This window comes from Osmerus eperlanus, chromosome 12 (assembly GCF_963692335.1).
Source record: "Osmerus eperlanus chromosome 12, fOsmEpe2.1, whole genome shotgun sequence".
NCBI classification, from domain to species: Eukaryota; Metazoa; Chordata; class Actinopteri; order Osmeriformes; family Osmeridae; genus Osmerus; species Osmerus eperlanus.
Genome location: NC_085029.1, coordinates 364,425 through 387,045, shown reverse-complemented (window position 1 = coordinate 387,045; position 22,621 = coordinate 364,425). Strand labels below are relative to the sequence as shown.

General features: G+C 41.9%; 1 protein-coding gene across 1 annotated transcript in view; it reads right to left on the bottom strand.

Moving 5' to 3' along the window:
* The window catches only part of plcd3b (phospholipase C, delta 3b), an 80,641-nt gene extending 58,021 nt beyond the window's left edge, over positions 1 to 22,620 (bottom strand). The window contains exons 1-2 of the mRNA XM_062475128.1: positions 22,360 to 22,620; positions 11,152 to 11,319 (exon numbers count right to left, since the gene is read on the bottom strand). Coding sequence (XP_062331112.1) covers positions 11,152 to 11,319; positions 22,360 to 22,426 — 235 coding nt within the window. The 5' untranslated portion in view covers positions 22,427 to 22,620. The remainder of the gene's footprint in view (positions 1 to 11,151; positions 11,320 to 22,359) is intronic.
* Position 22,621: the final 1 nt, after the last annotated feature.

Here is a 22,621-nt window from a genome sequence, read left to right as displayed (position 1 = left end):
TGTCTGTCGTTGCCACAGTGATGGTGCAGCTGTGATTGCTAACGCACTGAGGGGAGAGAATAACAGAAATGTAGCTAGAATCCACACCTCAAACAAGTTAACCTAGACGCAAAACTATACGTCCAATCCAAAAAATAAGGATATTTTCCGAGACCCAAGACTCTGCCGAAACCAGAGATGTCCTTTATATTTCTGTGCGGTCAGAAATACGACTCTACCGGCAGTTTCAAAATCTTGTTCTTTTTGCTTTCTCTGACGATTTTGTCACCAGATTTGCATTGCTCTCTATGGGGCGAGAGTTGGACTCTGTCTCGCTTTCGTGGGGCTCTGAACAAATGTGTACGTCTGTTGGATTCAACAGACAACTGTCTACGACCAGCACAAAATGGTCTGGCTAGTGGCTCTAGCTGAAAGATTGAGGAAGAATAAGGATTTGGAAGTTGAAGAAGTTTAAAGAAGGATTTGAAAGAAAACTCCATTGGAAACCCATGTTAAAAATATTATGAATATTGATTTATATTAATTCAAGCATAAGAGGTACAAAGCTGAAAAGTCATAGCACCCATGGCCTGAAACAGCTGAATTTTTTGATAGCTGAACGGTTTTAATAGCTGAAGATTTGAAGGCGCTGAAAGGTGTCTTGGAAGAAATAGAAGAAGTTGAATAAAGATTCAAGATTCAACAATACTTGGAATGCTGAAGCAGCATTCCAACAATTAGTAATGTTGTTAGCGATGCTAGCGTTATTTTGCTAGCTAGCCTATAACATTTCACTGGGTTTGCAGCTGTTTGATTAACTGAAATTATTATGAAATGTTATGTTCTACTATCCATTTGCCTACTTGAGCAAGTCACTGTATTTCCAAGCCCTGACAGTGTAACTGAGAAAACAGTAAATAACTAGAGAGGGTACAATTTCTGGGGAAATTGTAGGGTGTGCTTGCTTGCGTCGGTTGCAGGTGGGTCCGTCCCTTTAAGTTTTTCTCTTCTAGTGAAATTTTTCAAGCATTTAGCCTACTCATATTGGGTAATTCATAAAAAAAAAACTTTGAAACAAACGACTGTAACAACGCTGTCACCAGCAGTATTTCAGATGGAATCGCGATTCAAACAGTACCATCCGCCTACTGAAAATATGCCCCCAAAAACGTAAATAAGCTTGACATCTATTTAGGGAGAATTGGCTATTTCAAAAGAGGTTTGCTACGAGCAAGCTAGTTTACTGTAAACTGTGAGGGGATTGTTTGAAAGCGCCGGAAATGAGAACGTTTCTTTTGACATTAAGTTTAGGCTGTGGCACTGAAGCCAGCGACGCACCACACAAGCTTGAGTTTAATACATTATTTAATGTTACATTAATTACTGTACATGCAAGTCTTTATTTGCTTCTATGTACATGTATGATGTTGTTAGTACACCACGGCACGATACTCGCTGTATTGTGCAACATCTATGCACGTTGTATCCATGCGTCGTTGCTAACGTGTGCTGACGCTGTGACGTAGGCTAGCACTGATACCCTTTGTTGACAAGGCACTTTTTGCCACAAAAACTTCAGTTCAGCCTAAACCGAGCAACGGAACGTAAATCCCAATAGAAGCAACGCAATCGAGACCAAGACGAACATTTTGACACCGCCGTTTTTTATGTAGTCCAAATATTGACTGATTCTTAGGGGTGGGAAAATAATAATAACTAGAGAGGGTACAATTTCTACAATTTCTGGGGAAATTGTAGGGTGTGCTTGCTTGCGTCGGTTGCACAGGGGTCAGTTTTTGAATGACATTTTTACAACTGATATTTCTGTATATGTTATATAAAAATGCATACTTATTATTTATAAAGATTACATAGATTTAAAAGCATATTTTTTTTGCTGCTCATTTACAACTGAATATACGAGTGAAGTGTAGAATGAAATAGATGTCTTCTCATTTCCCCTGCAAGAGGCAGCCTCATCGTTGAATCAAAACAAATAAATTTGGCAGACCGGTGTAAAAATGTACCTAATCTCTATGACTTAAACGTCCTTTTAAGTTTTTCCCTTCTCGTGATATTTTCAAGCATTTAGCCTACTCGTTGCATTCAGTCATTAACAAAGAACCCCCTTTGAAGATTATTCTACGACGTTACCGGCAGGTAGAAGATGGAATCGCGATTCAAACAGTACCATCTGCTAACTGAAAACATGCCCCCCAAAACGTAAATAAGCTTGACATTTATTCAGTGGAAAATCGCTCATTCATAAAAAGCTCACTGGTAGCGATCATTGTCAGTAACAACGCCAAGTGCGATATAGCCCTGTGTGGAGAGCTGCCTCGGTAAATTGTACTACTACGGTACAGTACTAGACTACTGCTGTGTTCGTCTTGGTAGCGATTGCGTTGGTTGAATTGGATTTAACGTTCCGTTGTACGGTTTAGGCTGAAATTAATTATTTTCATGAACAGACTGACACAGTTTAGGCTGTGGCAATGAAGTTAAGGTTAGTAGTTAGATAGACTTTTGATTTAAGTAAGGGGAGTGCTATTGTTCTGTCGCCGTTTGACTTCCTAAACAGCTGTGTAGATGTTTTTGTAGTGTCTCGCGTAGGCTACAGCGTTGCAGTGATACACTGGATTGAAACCACAGGTAATGATAATTTCACCCACAAATCGTTTACTTGTAATCTAATGTCATAATAAATCCTACAACGAAAATGTATTTGTGAGGAATGTTTATTTTAAAGATTGAAAACAGATGCATCATAGACCACTGTAGTATGTGTTGCCCGGGCAACAGAGGCTAATGTCATGATGCTAATACTTCAGTGAAATAGTAGACTACTGTTTCCGAAAGTAGATGTACTTCCTTAATAATATCAGCTTATATTGTACATTACACATCACAATTGTGTGTCATATCACAAAGTAAAATGAGTAAATAGTTATCACCCTGGCCTCTTTGCTTGTGGCGTTTCTGCAGCTGCCTTGCAGTAAAGCTATAGTTAGCCTAGCTATCCCCCAAGTTAACAGATGCGAAACGAATGTTCTGCCAAAGATAGTCACGCGTGTTTTCGTGACGTTAGTAACGTCAGTGACTGTGGCTAGTAATTATCTGCCTTGCAGTAAAGCTATAGTTAGCCTAGCTATCCCCCAAGTTAACAGATGCGAAACGAATGTTCTGCTACAGGTAGTCACGCGTGTTTTCGTGACGTAGTGACGTTAGTAACGTCAGTGGCTAGCAAATTAGCCACCGTTAGCTTCACTTTTCGCCACAAAAACTTAACTTGAGCCTAAACCATGCAACGGAACGTAAATTCCAATACAAGCAACTCAATCGCTACCAAGACGAAACCTTTGACACCTAGGTTGTCTATGTAGGCCAAATATTGACGAAGATTTAGGGGGGCAAAAATAAATAATAAATATATATGTGAGAGAACAAAGGTTGTGCCCTTGCCGAAGGCAAAGCACACCCAATAATAAGATATATGTGAGAGAACAAAGGTTGTGCCCTTGCCGAAGGCAAAGCACACCCAACTAGAGAGGGTACAATTTCTGGGGAAATTGTAGGGTGTGCTTGCTTGCGTCGGTTGCAGGTGGGTCCGTCCTCTAAGTTTTTCCCTTCTAGTGATATTTTCAAGCATTTAGCCTACTCATATTGCATATTGCATATTTCATTAAGAACACCCTTTGAAACAGCTGCGAACCACCTTTGAAACAAGCTACTGTAACAACGTTGTCACTGGCAGTGTGGAATCGGGATTCAAACAAAACCGTCTGCTAACTGAAAATATGCCCCCCAAAACGTAAATAAGTTTGACATTAATGTAGGGGGAAATGGCTAATTCAAAATAAGTTCGCTAGAGGCAAGCTAGCTGCTGTTGCTCCACATTTCACTGATTGTTTGAAAGCACCGGAAATGAGAACGTTTCTTTTGACATAAAGTTTAGCTGTCGCTGTCTTGGTGTGTGGGGTTGCATCAAATTCCCCTTTTTTGCTCTGTTAAATTGCTGCACCAGTCCACACTTGACCGGTGGGGATCTCATTCTATTATGACTGTAACTGTTAGCTGCTCCTGGCATTCTCTAATCCCTGCTCTCCTCTCTCTGTCCCCCCCCCCCACACACATCCCTTGTGGTGTGGGGGGTTTGAGTTGTCAGCACCTGCCTGGTCGTCGGTCAGCCAACGCTGGACCTGGTCGCGAGTCTCCCGGTCCTGTCCTACATCTATAAAGTTGAACAATGGATTTTGGTGTTTTAAAAACCCATCGACACTGTATGACTATGTTTAGCCTGTGTTCTGCTCCTCTCTCTCACCAACCGTCTCTGGAGGAGGGGATCCCTCTCTGAATTGCTCCTCCCAAGGTTTCTTCCATTTTTTTTCTCCTGTTGAGTTTTTTGGGAGTTTTTCCTTGTCTTCCTTGAGGGTTTAGGTTGGTTGAGGGGCAGTTCTATGGGCATATGTGAAGCCCTCTGTGACATGCTTGCGTGTAAAAAGGGCTATACAAATAAATTTGATTTGATTTGTGGCTTTGAACAGTACGACACACTGCCAGTGGGAGAGCCAAGTCTGACTGAGGCTAATGTCAAAACAAGCTGCGGTGTCACTCAAATTCCAAGTTTTACACAAATCACAAAAATATGCTGACCCGCTGGCTATCTTCGCAATCGCCATATCTTTAAAACACTGCCCTCCTTCTGATTTTTGATGTAGAATTGACCCTGGTACGAAATTAAGAAAATACTCATCAGAGATCAACAACAGTTGATGCAATCGTCAACGGAGGCTGACGGGGCTCTCACATAGCAAACCAAAGTTTTTACAGCAACCTACATTAAAATCTCACCACCTGGCTGTCTTCACAATAGTCATATCGTCATAACATTGCCCTCCTTCTGTTTTTTGGTGTAGAATTGACCGAACTATAAAATTACGAAAATACTAAACTACTATGACGCTTGCATGGCTGCCGCCTAGGCAGTCTCACGGGCGACGCCCACTCGCTCAAATTACAAAGACTTTCACGACCTAAATAAAAAATCAGAGATGGCAGTTCCACTCAAAATTGCTTACTCAACAAAACCCAATGGTTGGTAATTTTGGTGGTTGGCATTTTTCACTCATAAAAAGCTCCAATTTGCGTGCTAGAACGTCTCTATCACGTTGTATCCATGCATCGTTGCTAACGTGTGCTGACGTAGTGACATAGGCTAGCACTGGTACCCTTAGTTGACAGAAGACACTTTTTGCCACAAAAACTTTGTAACCTCCTAAACTGTGCAACGGAGTGTAAATAAAAATACAAGCAACTCAATCGCTACCAAGACGAAACTTTTGACACCTAGGTTGTCTATGTAGTCCAAATATTGACTGAGGCTTAGGGGGACGAAAATAAACAATAAATAAATATATATGTGAGAGAACAAAGGTTGTGCCCTTGCCGAAGGCAAAGCACACCCAATAAATATATATGTGAGAGAACAAAGGTTGTGCTCTTGCCGAAGGCTTGAGCACACCCAATTACTCTTTCAAGTAATAAGCCCCCCTTCAAGTGTTGAGCATAAAATTAGCTGCACGGTCAGATCTTGAGAGAAGCCACTTTTTTGTTCTAAAACCGGACTATAAACCGCTTCGAAATATAAGCCGCACAAGCACAATAAAACTGTAAAATCGGAGTACAAGCCGCGGCTTATTTTCTGTAAAATACGGTAGTTCTATGGGTATATGTGAAGCCCCCTGTGACATTGCTTGTAAAAAGATTTGATTTATTTTGACCGTTTCATCAGTTTAATCCGTGCTGGGGTTAAATCTACTCATTCAGCATTGAATATATGAACACCAAATGTACCATACTAGATCTACAAGTGATTATCTCCAAACAAATCTATGTTTGGACAAATAACATATAGATGTTAGAAGACAGTAAACTCAAGTAGGTGCAAAGAGTGCTCAATGCAAATAAGATAGACAGATACTTAAAAAATTTCAGTATGCTCAATATTGAATACAGTACAACACAGTCATGGTGGTGTAGCCTACTAACCTGCTTTAGACTATATAAATGTTTTAGTTTTTTGCAAACATAACTTGAAAACTGCTTGCCAAAAGATGACATGGCATGCTGTTTTTGGATGCTTTTATATAGGCCTTAGTGGTTCCCTAATACTGTATCTGAAGTCTCTTTCCCTAAATTAAGCCTTGGTGCAGAATTACAGCCACTACGAGCATTCCCACAATGAGCTTTCTGAAGGACGTGCCATTTCAGTGTCTGTAGCTTTAAATGCTATGAGGAGGAGAGAGGCGGGGCTAACTGCCATGCTTCGGTCGTTTGCAAGCCATGATGTCTCTTGAGGAAAAAACTATCGCGCTCGCACGGTCTCATTTTCTCATTGGTGGGCCAAATTCTCTGTGCCGGCAAAGCAGAGAAAGGGGAGTTAACCTTTAGGGAGGTAAAGTTTTTCAGATCAGAGCATTTGAGCTTTCATTTTCTCAAAGGCGGAGAAGAATACTAAAGAATATATTGTGCTTATTAAAGTTATGCATTGTGCTTATTAAAGTTATGAACTTAGAAGTGTGCCCAGGCTTAAACATTGGGTCTTACACTGAGTGTGGGAAGCAGGCTGTTCTTTGTGTCACTCCCTGATGCACGAGAGAACAAGCTCAACCCTTTTTTGATACTTGTGTTTCAATTGCACTGTATAAATATATGCTGGGGAGGGACAGATAGCCATATAGCGGGAAGTTATCCCTTATTTCTCAGCATGAGAAATGGTTGAAATACGTGAGAAATATAAGGTGTTGCGTGAGAGCGTGACAAATGGCTGAAATGTGCGCGTCACACGACGAGAGCCCTGTAAGTAATGGACGAGGCGCAGGCATACAGAGGTAATTTTTCTGCCGAGTTGAGATTGTCTGAAGTTATACAGCCAATCATAAACAACAACCCCCCCAAACGTTGACAGGTATGGTCATCTCATGACAAACTTTAGATAGAACTTGAAAACCCTGTAAATCTATAACATAAACACTGTAGTTGTGGTGCTCCTTAATTTTAGATGGGTGCTCCTACATTTTTGCTGGTGCTCCTAACTTTTCAAAGTTGGGAGCACCAGTGCCAACAAGTAAAAAAGTTAATTTCAAGGCCTGGGCTACTCTTATCAGTTGTTGGACTGGATAAATGGGTGCATACAGAATAAGTGGTAATGGTTGAAATTTGAGTTGATGCCAATAAAGAAACACTGAAAACATCCACCCCACAGTTCAATTATAGAACCTGTCTCTATACAGCAATACATTACATTTATCCTCACATTAAGGCACACTTACGAAGATAGTCTTTACTATTTAAGTGCAAAAATGTTTTGAAACAACCGACCAATCTAACAGTTACATACAGTCATGGCCGAAATTGTTGGCACCCCAGAAATGTTTCCAGAAAATCAAGTATTTCTCACAGAAAAGTATTGCAGTAACACATGTTTTGCTATACACGTGTTTATTCCCTTTGTGTGTATTGGAACAAAACAAAAAAAGGGAGTAAAAAAAAGCAAATTGGACATAATGTCACACAAAATTCAAAAAATGGGCTGGTCAAAATTCTTGGCACCCTTTCAAAATTGTGGATAAATAAGATTGTTTCAAGCATGTGATGCTCCTTTAAACTCACCTGGGGCAAGTAACAGGTGTGGACAATATAAAAATCACACCTGAAAGCAGATAAAAATGAGAGAAGTTCACCTAGGCTTTGCATTGTGTGTGCCACACTAAGCATGGACAACAGAAAGAGTAGAAGAGAACTGTCTGAGGACTTGAGAACCAAAAATATCAACAATCTCAAGGTTACAAGTCCATCTCCTGAGATCTAGGTTTTCCTTTGTCCACAGTGCGTAACATTATCAAGAAGTTTGCAACCCATGGCACTGTAGCTAATCTCTCTGGGCGTGGACGTAAGAGAAAAATTTATGAAAGGTTGCAATGCAGGATAGTCCGGATGGTGGATAAGCAGCCCCAAACAAGTTCCAAAGAAATTCAAGCTGTCCTGCAGGCTCAGGGAGCATCAGTGTCAGTGCGAACTATCCGTCGACATTTAAATGAAATCAAACGCTTGGGCAGGAGACACAGGAGGACCCCACTGCTGACACAGAGACACATAAAAGCAAGACTACAGTTTACCAAAATGTACCTGAGTAAGCCAAAATCCTTCTGGGAGAACGTATTGTGGACAGATGAGACTAAGATAGAGCTTTTTGGTAAAGCACATCATTTTACTGTTTACCGAAAATGGAATGAGGCCTACAAAGAAAAGGACACAGTACCTACAGTGAAATATGGTGGAGGTTCAATTATGTTTTGGGTTGTTTTGCTGCCTCTGGCACTGGGTGCCTTGAATGTGTGCAAGGCATCATGAAATCTGAGGATTACCAAAGGATTCTGGGTTTCACTGTACAGCCCAGTGTCAGAAAGCAATTTGGATTTGCGTCCGAGATCTTGGGTCTTCCAGCAGGACAATGACCCCAAACATACATCAAAAAGCACCCAGAAATGGATGGCAACAAAGCCATCCATCCAGGAAGCGACTGATTTCAGTTATTTTTTCCAAAGGGTGTGCAACCAAATATTAAGTTAAGAGTGCCAATAATTTTGACCAGCCATGTGTTACTGCAATACTTTTCTGTGAGAAATACTAAAAAAAAATGTCTGGGGTGCCAACAATTTCGGCCATGACTGTAAATGTAAACTCTTAAACCTTGTGTATACTTAAGGTTTCCTATGTTTAATGTGTACTGAACTGAAGAGAGCCGTGTGGTGCAGTCTTGGGTTTGATTCCCACTTAACCCACCTGGGAAATGACGGGGCCTATCTCTTGGGCCTTTTTGATTTGGGATTTGCATGTACTATCCAAGCTCTGTGTCCTCTGCAAAGAACCCTAATTAAAACATGTAGAACGGATTGCTCTCCTGCACATGTCCCTGGTCAGGACAATGGTTGAGCACTTGGACTAGGCCCCCAGGTGCTGCTGACGTGGCTGGCCACTGCTCCTACCAGCCCTGGGAGGAATTGGATATAGGCAGAGAAGGAATTTGTCTTTTGGATACTTCTTGTGTGTGTGTGCTCTACAGTGTTAAGGCCGATTTATACTTCTCCGTTTTTACGGAGACGGACACAGGGAACGCCCTCTCCGACGAGGAATTCCCTCTCCGAGCCCCTCGGAGAGCTCTACGTGCACCTCCTGATTTTCCTGACTATCCGTCTGTCCGTCCATCATTTTACGGATACCCCTTGGCTGTGATTGGTCCGTATTAAGAACCGCTTGCGTCAGGGGCGGGGTTGCCGTGATAAACAGGACAAACAGAATCCTTAGACCGCCATTGCTGTAAGTTTTTACAATTCATATTTCAGCTAAACAGTACATGTAAATCAGCATCTGAATTAAAATGTGACGAGAAATGGTCAGTGTTGTTGCTGAAAATGTGCGTATTTTATTGATGAAACGGCTAATTTGTACATTTGCTCCGAGTTCTCGATAACCTAGGTAAATAAACACTCGATGACGACTTACAAAAAAACGTTGCGCCACCTACTCTTCTGGCGGTGAATTGTTTTCAGCACCCACAGCCTTCGGAGTACTATAAATTCAATCAATCCGTCCGACTCCGTCCGTCCGTCTGTCCGTAACGGAGTCGGAGAAGTATAATTCGGCCTTTACGCGTTACAGTAGTCAGACTACTTTTGTTAAGTAACGAGTAACTTAACGCGTTCCTTATTTAATTGAATGAATCCGTTACTAGTTCCTTGTTCAAAAAAGTAACGCGTTACTCAATTTAGTCTTTTGGTCGCGAGCCCTCAGCATGTAGCTGAAAGTCTAGGAAAGTTGAGGCTACTTTATAGGTGGGTATTATAGTGGGGGGGGTTCTTTTGGTGAGCAGTCTCACAAGCCCAATTTACTCGGCGTCACGGAGCCGACCAGCTAAATAGTTATTTAAGACTTGCATGTACAGTAGGCCTACGTAATGTCATATTAAATAATGTATTTGAACTCAAGCTAATAATACAATGAATGATCTCTTTGTTTTTACTTGTGTTTGGCAATAAAGGTTAAATATCACTATTGACCAAAAAGTAAACATCCATATTGACCAACCATCCCCCTGTATCTGCATGAAATGGTTTGATCCTGCCTTAGCGCACTTATCGGTGACGGTGTTTAGTTGCAGTCAGTAGATGCACTAGTCGCTAGAATGTCGGGCCGTAAACACAAATCAGGGTTTCAGAAAAGATCAGAGAAAAAAGAAAGAGAGGATAGACAAAAGAGAGGGTTTCAATCAGTAACCCAGTTTTTTACCAAGAAAGGTGGGTAGCCAATCTGTGAGTGGTATTAACCTGTTGGTTAAATGTCCATATAAGCTATCTAGCTACCCAGCTAACAAGTGACGTCCTGGGGACGTCATTTTGTTAGCTGGGTACAGTGTTAGCCTACATTTCAACATTTCAACATTTAATCAGTGCAGGGAAACATTTAGCAAGATATTCAGATTAAATCATTGTCCCGACTCCCTGCCCCTTTTAACAAACTTAACAACAGATGAGTCAGCAGCACCCCAGTCTCCCCATTACTAGCGAACTCCAAGAAGCAATCCATTAATTAACCCTCCCGCACTACCAGCAGAGGGCGCCAACCGCGACACGTCATATGTCCAATTTTGCACTTTGAATTTTTGCCATGGGGCCCGAAATTCCTGGCAGCACCCCTGGGTGTGTGTGTGTAGATGAGTGGGTGTAGATGTGTTGGTTGGTGTGTGAAGGTGTGTGTGTGTGTGTGTGTGTGTAGATGTATGTGTGTGTGTGGGGTTAGGGGGTGTGGGGGTGTAGGTGAGTATGTGTGTGTGTAGGTGTATATGTGTGGGGGTGGTTGTGGGTGTGTGTGTGTGTAGATGTGTGGGTTGGTGTGTGTGTGTAGATGTATTTGTGTGTGGGGTTATGGGTGTGTGGGGGTGTAGGTGAGTATGTGTGTGTAGGTGTATATGTGTGGGGGTGGTTGTGGTTGTGTGAGAGTGTGTGTGTGTGTGTGTGGGGGGAGGGGGGTTGTGGTTGTGTGTATGTGGGTGTATATGTGTGTGTGGGGGGGGTTGTGGGTGTGTAGGTGAGTGACAGGACACTGCACACTCACAGGACTGTAGTTCCTTGGCCCTGCTGGAGGTCTTGTTGGACTGGCACCAGATAGTCACCCCATCATCGAGGAGCTTGAGAGTACGTCTTTTCTGCCAGCGAGGTGATCGAACCTTCACCATGCTGGAACCCTTCAGCATCCGCTTCACATCTTCATCATTCTCAACACCTGGAGGTAGAGAGGGAAGAACACAGACAAGGCGTTTAGCTCCAGTAGTGTGGATCAGGAGAGATAGAGAGCATAGAGGATGTGTTATATGCATGCATTGTTCATGTTCAGAGTATCATGTGTGTATAAGCGGGGCACCCCAGTGCCTCAGGGATAAAGTCCCACATGGGCTGAGGTGTTTAGTGTATGTATTGGAACAGACAGAAATAAAAGTTGCTGTTCTATACTTTTGCCTCATATTAATTAGGGGTGCACCGATCCGATATTAAGATCGGATATCGGCCCCGATCTTGACAAAAAAGCTGGATCGGGGATCGGAAAAATTAACCGATCCAGCACATCCTACGTCATTCGTCAGCAGCACGTGTGTTGCATGCTGGAAGACTTGAGTTAACCATTAGCAACATGGAGCGAGCCAAAGGGTCGGCTGTGTGGAAATATTTCACACTTGCTACGCCAACTAGTTTGTTGGCTGTTTGCAATGTCACATTTGCAAACAAAATGTTTCGAGGGGTGGTGGTAGTACTACGAAGTACAACACTACAAATTTAATCGAAACCTCCAAAAGCACCATGCTAAGGAGCATGCCGAATTCCTGCAGCTCAATAAAACCAAAGGAGCAGGAGACGATACAGCCCAGCAACTAACTTTGGCAGATGCATTTCAACAACGCGAAAAGTTTCCAACGGCAAGCTTGAAAGCATTGGCAATAACACAGAAAGTTTTTGAATTAATTGTTTTAGATGCTCAACCAATGTCAGTTGTTGAAGACGAGGGCTTCCGTCGCCTACTGGAACACTTAGAGCCAAGGTACTCTCTTCCATCGCGCAAGTATTTTTCTGAGACCGCACTGCCAAAACAGTACAAAAAAGTGTGCGAACACATCTCAAAAGAGATTAAAGACGTAAAGGCAATGAGTTTCACTACAGATATATGGAGCTCTGCTGTGTGTCCAATGTCGCTTTTATTTTTAACTGTCCACTGGTTGGACACAAGCTGTACACCGCACAGTGCTATGCTTCAAGCGAAGAACTTCCATGGTTCACACACCAGCTATACCATTTCGGCTGCAATGAAGGAGATGCTTGACCAGTTTCACATTCCTTTGAATAAAGTGCATGTCATACTCTAACTTGTCATACAAGTAACATGAAAAAGGCCATGGATAACATGGGGGTGCGGAGCTTAGGCTGCTTTGTTCACATATTGCAGCTTGTAGTCAACGAGGGACTACTGTCACAACGGAGCATGAGCGATGCCATTGAAATCGGTAGACACATTGTGGGACATTTTAAAGATTCTCCATTTGCATATTCACGGCTGCAAGATATCCAGATACAAATGCAACCTAAACGCCTGCAACAAGACGTCAAAACAAGGTGGAATAGTACCTACTTCATGATATAGTACCTACTTCATGATACAGAGTCTTCTGGAACAGAAGCGAGTCCTCTGTGCTTACATTGCTGACCATGTCCTGCCCAGTACACTGACCGCTAACCAGTGGGCTTTGCTAGAAAAAACGAGCATTGTTATAGAACCATTTGAAGAGCTAACAAGGAAAGTAAGCTCATCGACTGCCTCCACCGCCGACGTCATTCCAGCTGTCACCGTCCTCAAACGCATCCTGGCTAAAGAAGGCGATGCAGATACTGGAATCAAAACAATGAAAAAAACCCTGCTTCAAGCTGTCAACAAACGCTTCGACATTGTGGAAGATGAACCCCTATATGCACTTGCCACCCTGCTGGACCCGAGATATAAAGACAGGTAAGATTTTAAACTAATTACATTAGGTCTATATTATAGATTGTTTTACTCTCCACAGTAACACTACTACTGTAATTGATGAGATGCCATGCTGTACATTTTTTAAACATGTAGAACATAAATTATATAAGGCCTACGTTCTTTATATAGTTTATACAAATGAACATTTGTATATTACTTTAATCAGCCTCAAGTTGTGTCATAAAGTTTTTCATATTTAGCCTAACCCATGTTTTATTTCTGTTTCAGATACTTTACAAGTGCACAATCTGCAAAGCGTGCAAAAGATGCACTGACAGGGGAACTAGAGGAAGACTTGAGGAGCAGCACAGCTGGAGCATCAGAGGCTGCAGAGCCACAAGAAAAGGCCCCTCGGGTGGAAGAAGCAGCAGCACCAATTAAGAGCAGCTTTATGCAAGAGTTTGACCAAATCGTGGAGGAGTGTGAAGATCCCAGTGCAGCAAGCAGCTAGAGTCCTGCAGTCCAACTGCATGGATATCTTGCAGAGAAAACCATCGCTGCCTCAGACAACCCATACCAGTACTGGGGACTCAACAAATACTGATTACCTTGTCTTGCTGCCACTGCCACAAAATACCTCTGTGCCCCCTGCACTAGTGTAGAAATCGAGAGTGTTTAGCAGTTTCCAACATTGTGGATGAAAAGAGAAATAGACTTACAGCAGAGAGAGCAGAAATGCTTGTCTTCATGAGAAAGAATTTGCCATTGCTGATTAAGTGAGTAATCACAGGTCATGAGTGGTGTGACACTGCACTACATGTTTACAATGTTTGGTTATTATTTGTATGTGTGACCAAGTTGTTGTTTAACCAACGTTTTATTAGTTTATTCTCAATTTCAGCTGCTATGTTTTATTTTGAATTCCTGTTTGCAGGACTTTGCACTTAATATATTTGTTACATTTTTACAATGTTGGTTACTGATTACTATTGTATGTTCAACCATTACACTGCTGCATACCCCTCTGACACTGGGTAGTTGCCCCCCTGAGCAGGGGCGTAGCAAGCTTTTCAAAAGTGTGGGGGATGGATGTGATTTGTTTATTAACAATAGAAACGATGGATACAATGACAGAGGTGTACAACATGTATAACATACAAGATATAAAAAGCATCCCATTTAAATGAGTGATACTAGAAAAGTATAAAAACACACTCGGAACACATGAAAAATAAGTCAAAACTCTGGTGAAAATACACAACAGTAGACTTGCTAAAGAATCAGAAATACTTTAATAATCCCAGGGGGATTATTAAAGTAAATTATTTTTGTTACAAACTACAAATATACAAACAAAATATATTAGCTAGCTAACAGCCTAATGTTAAATGATAGGTTCAGTTAGCTAACGTTAGCTCAGGTTGTATCTACCTAATTACGATAGCAATTTGTACCAGTATTAAAGAGTTAAGCTTTACATTGATTTAACACATTAACGGTGATAACACGTGTACGGCAAACACTAAAGATACTTGCATTACATTTCTTAAAAGTACTGGACTATTGGTTGAATTCCAGTGTAGAATGCGGTTTGTTAAGACCGCTGCGAAGTATAACACACCGTTGCCATGAAAAACAGAGCGTTGCTATGGACGCAGTTCTGTTCACTCAGGCAATATAATCGCTACACACAGCCTACGACGTAGCTACGGCGGCAGTTCGACGCAAGGCGTTTGTGCAAAACTGTGGCAAAACTGCAGAAAAAGTGTGGGTGTTGAACCCTCTCACCGGGAAAAGTGTGGGTGTTAAAACACCCACATCCCCCACGGGTGCGACGCGCCTGCCCCTGAGCAGCAGTGTTGAGTTGTGAAATGTGTGGCAGGTGAAAGACATTTACAAATATCTGAAGTTTCTACCAAATTCCATAGTGATTACGGGTAATTTTTGACCCATGTGTGCAGGGCTTGACATTAACACCCGCCCAACCGCCAAATGTGGGTAGAATTCGGCTGTGGCGGGTAAAGCAGTCACTCTTACTAGCCACTTTGGCAGGTGGAATTCTATATATCTGTCTCTATATAGTTTGTATTGTAGTCTTCTCAAAACACATCTAAAACAGGGTTCTCAAGCCTCACGCGCATTGACCGTGAGACACACGCATTTTAACCAGTTCACACGCTCACACACCACACCTTGTCAGGGTTTTTTTGCATAGAGAAAATTTAGGCGCGCCCCCAAGCCGTTTTCCCGAGCGCCTATGACAAATCCCAAACGCCTAACAGTGCGTTCACACTGCAGCAACGCGAATCGCTTGCCATCGCTCGCCTTCCCACAGTTCACCACGCTCGGGGGCGTTTCAAACAGATTAATGTAGAATGTAGTTCTCTAAAGTCACTGTTGTAGTTGTCATGGCCAAGTGTGCAGACTTGGGTTTACGTACTCGCAACATCGATCAAAATACAACTTATATACAAAATACAAAACTGTTTAATAGACATACACGTTGACATGTGTAAAAAACGTTTTATTATATTACTAATAAAGTCTCTGCTAATCTGTCGATACGATACAGTAGGGAGTTCCAGCTAGGCTAGCTAGCTAGTTACCACAGGACGAAGTTACGTAATGTGACTAGACTGAATTTGAAAGTACAAGCACCAACAACTTCGGCAACCTTGCGCCATGCATCATTTAAAAAAAATTAACATCTGTACCAATACAGCTATGTATCGTACAGGACTGGGTAAGCAGCCACACAAACGATTAGTTTCTCCTCCACCTTGAAACCTAGAAAGCTAGAAATGTTTACCATGGTTGCTATGTTACGAGAAACAAGAAAACACTACGATTGGCCATCGCTAGCGAAAATCGCTCTTCATTTACATAAAGTTGAGAAAATCTCAACTCGGTCGCGTCGCTACCCACAATGCATCACGCAAGCGATTCGCCTGGCTCCATAGAAAATGAATGGAAAACATTTTGCCGCTCGCATCGCGTCGCTGCAGTGTGAACGCACTGTAAGGCAATAAAAAAGTCTGCGATAAAAAAAAAAAAGAAGCTGTGAAGCTGTGTTCATCACACGTGCAATGCATGTCAGCGAATATGTTCTCAATAGTATGTTTCAAGTAGGTTACAGCCAAACCCTTGTTCTGTTTTGATCAATAGTAATCGAGTTGATAAGCGTGTCTTGTCTGATCAATACGCAACTGTGAGGTGCGCAAATGGACAGAGCAGCCAGAAAACTGTTGTTCCGCTGCAAGGGCCAGTCCGACGTGCACAAATGCAAATGAAATTTCCACTCAAAATGCTGACAACAGTTTGATTAACGATTTCCAACGCAGCCTCCATTGGTAGGCTATTCTTAACCTGGAATGATAATATATAGTGTAGGCACGAAGAAAATAAAAGGAAATGCAAAACACCTGGGAATAAATACATTGATTAGAAAATATATATAAAGTTCTATGTGCTCGCTATAACTTCTATTGGAGCCGTCATCGCAATTAATCACTCGTGCAGTTCATGTCCGCGAATATGTTTAATAGTAGGTACAGCCGAACTCTCGTTCTGTTTTTATCAATAGTAATCGCGTTGATAGAAAGATCGAGTGTGTCTTCTTCTTGTCTGATCAAGACGCAACTGTGATGTGCGCGAACAATAGCTTGCTTCTTAGCAATATTTGAGTGAGAACGGCTTGCCTGTTACGCCTGGGACACACTGCCTGCGATCGGCTGCGATCTGCTGCGACGCGCCTGGAAGCGCCTCCTTTTTTCTTTCGCCGCCCATGTTATCAAATGGGACCGACCACACTGGCTGCGAAGCGATCTGCAGCGACCGTTTCGGCAGCTGGACGAATTTTTTCGCGAGACGCTTGCGAAATCGGCTGCAGGATGATGAAATACACCATATTAGTTGATATATTTGAATAAAAAAACATGTTATTAAGATTTTACTCCATTAATTGTAGACTACGGTGAACATTTGTAAAGTTCTAGACTTTATAATTACACAATGTTGGTAACGAACGTCCTTTACATGTGGTTACCCTGATGAAAACGAATGAAAATAAACAGTTTGATCCGTTGAGCTAGCATGCCCGTAGTTGTTTTGTTTGTTTGAGAGAAACGAGTTGTCACGCGTTGCACACAACACACAGGCAGACATAGCCTACTGAGAGAGAACCCCCAAGTCGATTTCTAAAATCAGCATCAAATGAATTCTCGAAGTTGAAAAGCACAGGGAGTTGTTGTATGTCAGCAACAATTTTACAAGGACAACGTAGATAAGAATCAATGCTGGGATATAGCCAATGCCATGTTTATGTACCATGTCAGCGTAAAGGAAAGCTCAGAGTAGCTGAAAGGCTTGGTGACCGGCGCGGAGAAATGCGCGTCTGGTGTGAACAGCTGGCTGCGAAGCGCCTGGACGGGCCGCGCAGCGCCACGATCGGCTACGACTGAGCAAAAGCTGTTCACACCAGACGCGCATTTCTCCGCGCCGGTCACCAAGCCTTTCAGCTACTCTTTGCTGACATGGTACATAAACATGGCATTGGCTATATCCCAGCATTGATCATCTACGTTGTCCTTGTAAAATTGTTGCTGGGGGTCATACAACAACTCCCTGTGCTTTTCAACTTTGAGAATTCATTTTATGCTGATTTTAGAAATCGACTTAGGGGTTCTCTCTCGGTAGGCTATGTCTGCACGCGTGTGTGTTGTGTGCAACACATGACAACTCGTTTCTCTCAAACAAACAAAACAACTACGGGCATGCTAGCTCAACGGATCAATCCATTTATTTTCATTCGTTTTCATCAGGGTAACCACATGTAAAGTACGTTCGTTACCAACATTGTGTAATTATAAAGTCTACAACTTTACAAATGTTTACCGTAGTCTAGAATTAATGGAGTAAAATCTTAATAACATGTTTTTTTATTCAAATATATCAACTAATATGGTGTATTTCATCATCCTGCACCCGATTTCGCAAGCATCTCGCGAAAAAATTAGACCAGCTGCCGAAACGATCGCAGGCGATCATGGCGCTTCGCAGCCAGTGTGGTCAGTCCCATTTCATAACATGGGCACCGAAAGAAAAAAGGAGGCGCTTCCAGGCGCGTCGCAGCAGATCGCAGCCGATCGAAGGCAGTGTGTCCCAGGCGTTACAGTGCGTTCACACTGCAGCGGAGCGGGCGGCGCGGGGCATCGGCTTCCAATTCATTTTCAATGAAACCAGGCGTTGACGCTCGCGTAGGGCATTGTGGGAAGGCGAGCGGAGTGTTGCACGTTGGATTTTCTCAACTTTATGTAAATGAGGAGTGTGAAAACACTAGCGTTGGCCAATCGGATTGGTTTCTTGTTTCTTGTAACGTAGCAACCGTTGGTCATGATAAACATTTCTAGGTTTCACAATTTCAAGATGGAGGAGAAACTTTTCGTATGTGTCTGCACACCCAGTTCTGTTCAGAACAAAGTGTGACGAGCCTGAATGTAAAGATTACATTAAACTAATAATGCATGGTGCATGGTTGCCGATGTCGTCAGTGTTCCTAGTGTGTTTTTATAGCCTACTTTTAAATTCAGTCTCGTCACATTACGTGACTGTTCTGTGCCACTTCTAGCTCGCTAGCCCAGCCTACAAACGACTGGTTGAGTGACCGGTGGCGTAACATGTATTCTACTGTAATCTTGCACTAGTAAAAATTCGGTATTTATACATAAATGTTGTGTAAAAGTGGTATTTTGATCAATATTGTGAGTACATGAATCCAAATTTGCACGCTTGGCCATGACTACAACAGTGACCTTAGAGAACTACAACTCTGTATTAACTTGTCTAACACGCCCCCGAGCATGGGGCACTGTGGGAAGGCGAGCGGTGCAGAGCGTTAAAAAACGCTGCAGTGTGAACGTACAGTTAGGCTACTGTAGGCGGCAGCCACGTCTCGTTCGCGTCATGTCACAAAGTAAATCATTTTACATGTCGGTCAATTTTACACCAAAAAGGTTGAGGAGGGCAGCTTACAAGATATATGGGAATTCTGCATTTAGCCAGGCGGTACGACATCAGGTCATCCGGACATTTCACACTGAGATACGCAGTAAAATTCACTGTTCGGATTTTCCCGCATCTGGTACTTAAACGGTTTGGATAAATACATGGTCTTCAAAGTGAAATAATTTAAACGCCCAAAATGCTCATAATGATAATAATGTTATTGATTGTGTGAACTAGCTGGGTTTGCCGTTTGGTTAGCACAGCAGCGGAAATGATTACATCTGTTTTCCGGTTAGTTTCCGGTTCGCACTCCGCATAACCCTGACATCATCAGTTGGCGGTTAGATAGTTAGATAAACAGTTTGCATATGTAAAGAGGTAAACCTTGACAATCTTTGAACCATACATGATAGCACCATGGGGCTTGGACTATTGTCAATCTATTAGCCTATCTATTTTAATCTAAAGTGGAAGCAAAATGATTTCCTCCAGCACAGCCTCCATTATTTATGAAATGGTAAAAAAAATAAAAAATACATAGATGTCTGCTAATAAGATGACACGGTAACACAGTTTTTTTTTTTGGAGCACCGAAGACCCATTTTGACACAGGGAAAACCTGCTTGTATTTCTCACGCTGAGAAGGCGACGCCAACCAAGTTGTCCTGCTAACGTTGTATACATTAATGGACTAGGCGCAGGCACACAGAGTGAAGTTAGGGTTAGGGTGTTAAACAGTCTCGGTCACCGTGCGTTCGTTACTAGGCAACATAGATGTGCGAACACATGGAACAGTCTCGGTCACCGTACGTTTGTTACTAGGTAAGCAACATAAGGTGCGTTCAACTTCATGCAGTGCCGGCGGCGCCGACAGCCGGCTGCAGCCGGGTTCCCCCAAGGCAAGTAGGGTGAAGTGCTTTGCCCAAGGACACAACATCATTTTGCACGGCCGGGAATCGTACCGGAAACCTTCTGATTACTAGCCCGGTTCCCTAACCACTCAGCCACCTGACTCCCAAAAACATAGGCCTACATTAAATCTCACTCCAAGCTTTTGATCAAACTTGAGGACCCTGTCTAAAATAATAAACTCATTGCAAGGCAAGGATGTGGCGGCACATAACAGGTGTAGGAAAACCTGGAGGGCAGACACACGCAAGAGAGAAAACACAAAAGAGAAAACTGAAAATGAAGAGGAGACAAAGAAAATTGTGGCTAATGAAATTGCTGAGTGGCTAGTAACTTTGGAAAACCAATAGCCACAGTGGCTGGTGAGCACAAATGTTAATGTCAAGCCCTGCATGTTTGTAAACTTAAGGTAGTAACACAAAAACAGTTGTTTATAAAGTATGAAAAGTAAGTATTTGCGGCAATCAAAAACAAGATATTTAAGAAATACTAATTAATTTGTAATGAATTACTAAAATTATTAAATGAATTGATTTCAAAAGATATACTCAGCCATACATTAAATATTATAGGAAATGAATATGGGTCATTTTAGACCCATGTTGTGCATTAGAAGGGTGGTGATACAAAAATGAATTTAAAAAATGTCAATAAGGTCTTGTGATTATGTGTCATGCTGTCTTGGTAATAAGATGTTGAGGTAATGACAGCTAATTGCTGTCGTGGTTTTAGATGTATTTATTCATCAGAGTTCTAAACTATTCATCATTCTTCCTTATCTTGCATGTTTTAATAGAGCTGTTGTAACATGGGGAATACTGATTTTCGAATAACATAGACTCAAAACATATGACATAAATACACAGGAAGTTCAATCTACTTTGTAAGCTTCATAAAGACTCTAGAAGGTAAGTTATGGTTTGGCATCTGAGACTGTTAAGACTGTTACAGTGAACTAGTGTTAATAGCAGTGGTAATAGGATTATCCACCGTGGGTTTGGAAGTTGAATCAGTAACACCAGAATGCAGCAGGACCATGCTCAAGACACAAGGAGATCTTCAACAGCATATTGAAGTCATATTATACACTGTACATTTCCAGTCACATTGCGAGGACCAAATTGAATAGGTCTATATGTTCAATTAAAAAAGAAAGTATCTTCTGAGGTGTTTTCTGTGTGCGTTGGAAATGGTGAAACCAGTGTTGACCTTGAGCTGTTTAAAATGCCAGAGTAAGCAACTGTGCTTATAGGGGTGTGGGAAGCCTCCAAACTAGCTACACTAGACACCAAACATTACCTTTCATTTATATTTGCAGAAAAGTTGGCTAGGCCAGTATCAACAACCAAAACTGTAGGTTCACTGTGTATAGGGCTTTGACTTGGTCTATGGGCTGTCAAAGCAGTCTGGAGTAAAGGCACATACACAACATTAACGGGAAAGGTTGGAGCATGGAAATATAATAATTGAATCATATAGTTTTTAAATCTCAGTAATTACCATAAATGACAATAAAATGTTGTGATAACTTTTTTGCCATTTTAGTCTTTATTCGAGAATGTGTCCAAGTAAGAAAATAATGCAATGCCTGGTGTAAGCTATGAGGTCTTACAAGGTCTGAAACTGTCTCAAAAAGCTTAGGAATTGTCTATGAACATACTGATACAAATACATTGAAATTACACTTGAGCTATGTGCCTATGCTATATAAAATTGTAGGAGAATATATATGAGTTTGTTTTCAAATGTCGGTGGGACAGCCTTTTTCTATAATTAGCTATATTTTTTTATAACAGAGGATGCGGCCGTTTAATATAATTTGCTTAATAAAAAAGTTGGGAGATGTATAATAAATGAATACATAATGTATAATCAAACCTACCATATTACGCATACAACTAGCCCACATCTTTAACCCTCGTGCTGCCTTCGGGTCACATGACCCAAAGGTTCATAACGAACCATCGTTGTGTTTACCCAATTTTACCCAATACAAAAACAAATAAAAATAATTTTCTTTTAACCTTCGCATTGTGGGGGGTCTGAGACAGCCCAACGGTTAAAAGAAAATGCTTCACTTTGTTTTTGTATGCGGTAAAGTTGTTGCAATACGACGGTGGGTCACAATGACTGATGGGTCAGAACGACCCGAAGATAACACAAGGGTTAATTGGTGGCTTATGCAGCAAAAGCCGTAGCCTGCCTAATGTGTCTACGGCGGTAGCCTAGCCTTTAAGCATGGGCTTTATAGGCTACAGTAAATCCTTGCAGCACAGATGCAGTGGGATATTTTACGTTATTATTACCGCCTATATGCCATTTAGTCCACTAATCGTACATTTTAACAGAATAGTGTACATTAATAATACAAGTAAAAGGTAAACAACAAACGCTTACCCAAATCCTTCAGAGGGTCGTGTGTCTTTGATTCTGACGTCCCAGCTTTCTTACCGCTACCCAACATGATAATAGGAAGTGCGCTCGCTCTTTTTATATCCTTTTTTTCCTGTATGACCGCTGTGTTACAACAGCAAGCGCAGAGGTTTTAAGATGAAGTGTTTGCTAGAAAATGTGGGAAGTGTGTTGCATATCTTCAAGATTCAGTCTGAAGCGACACATGATCATGTTCCCTTGGAGAAAAGGCGAGACAGAGATTTGA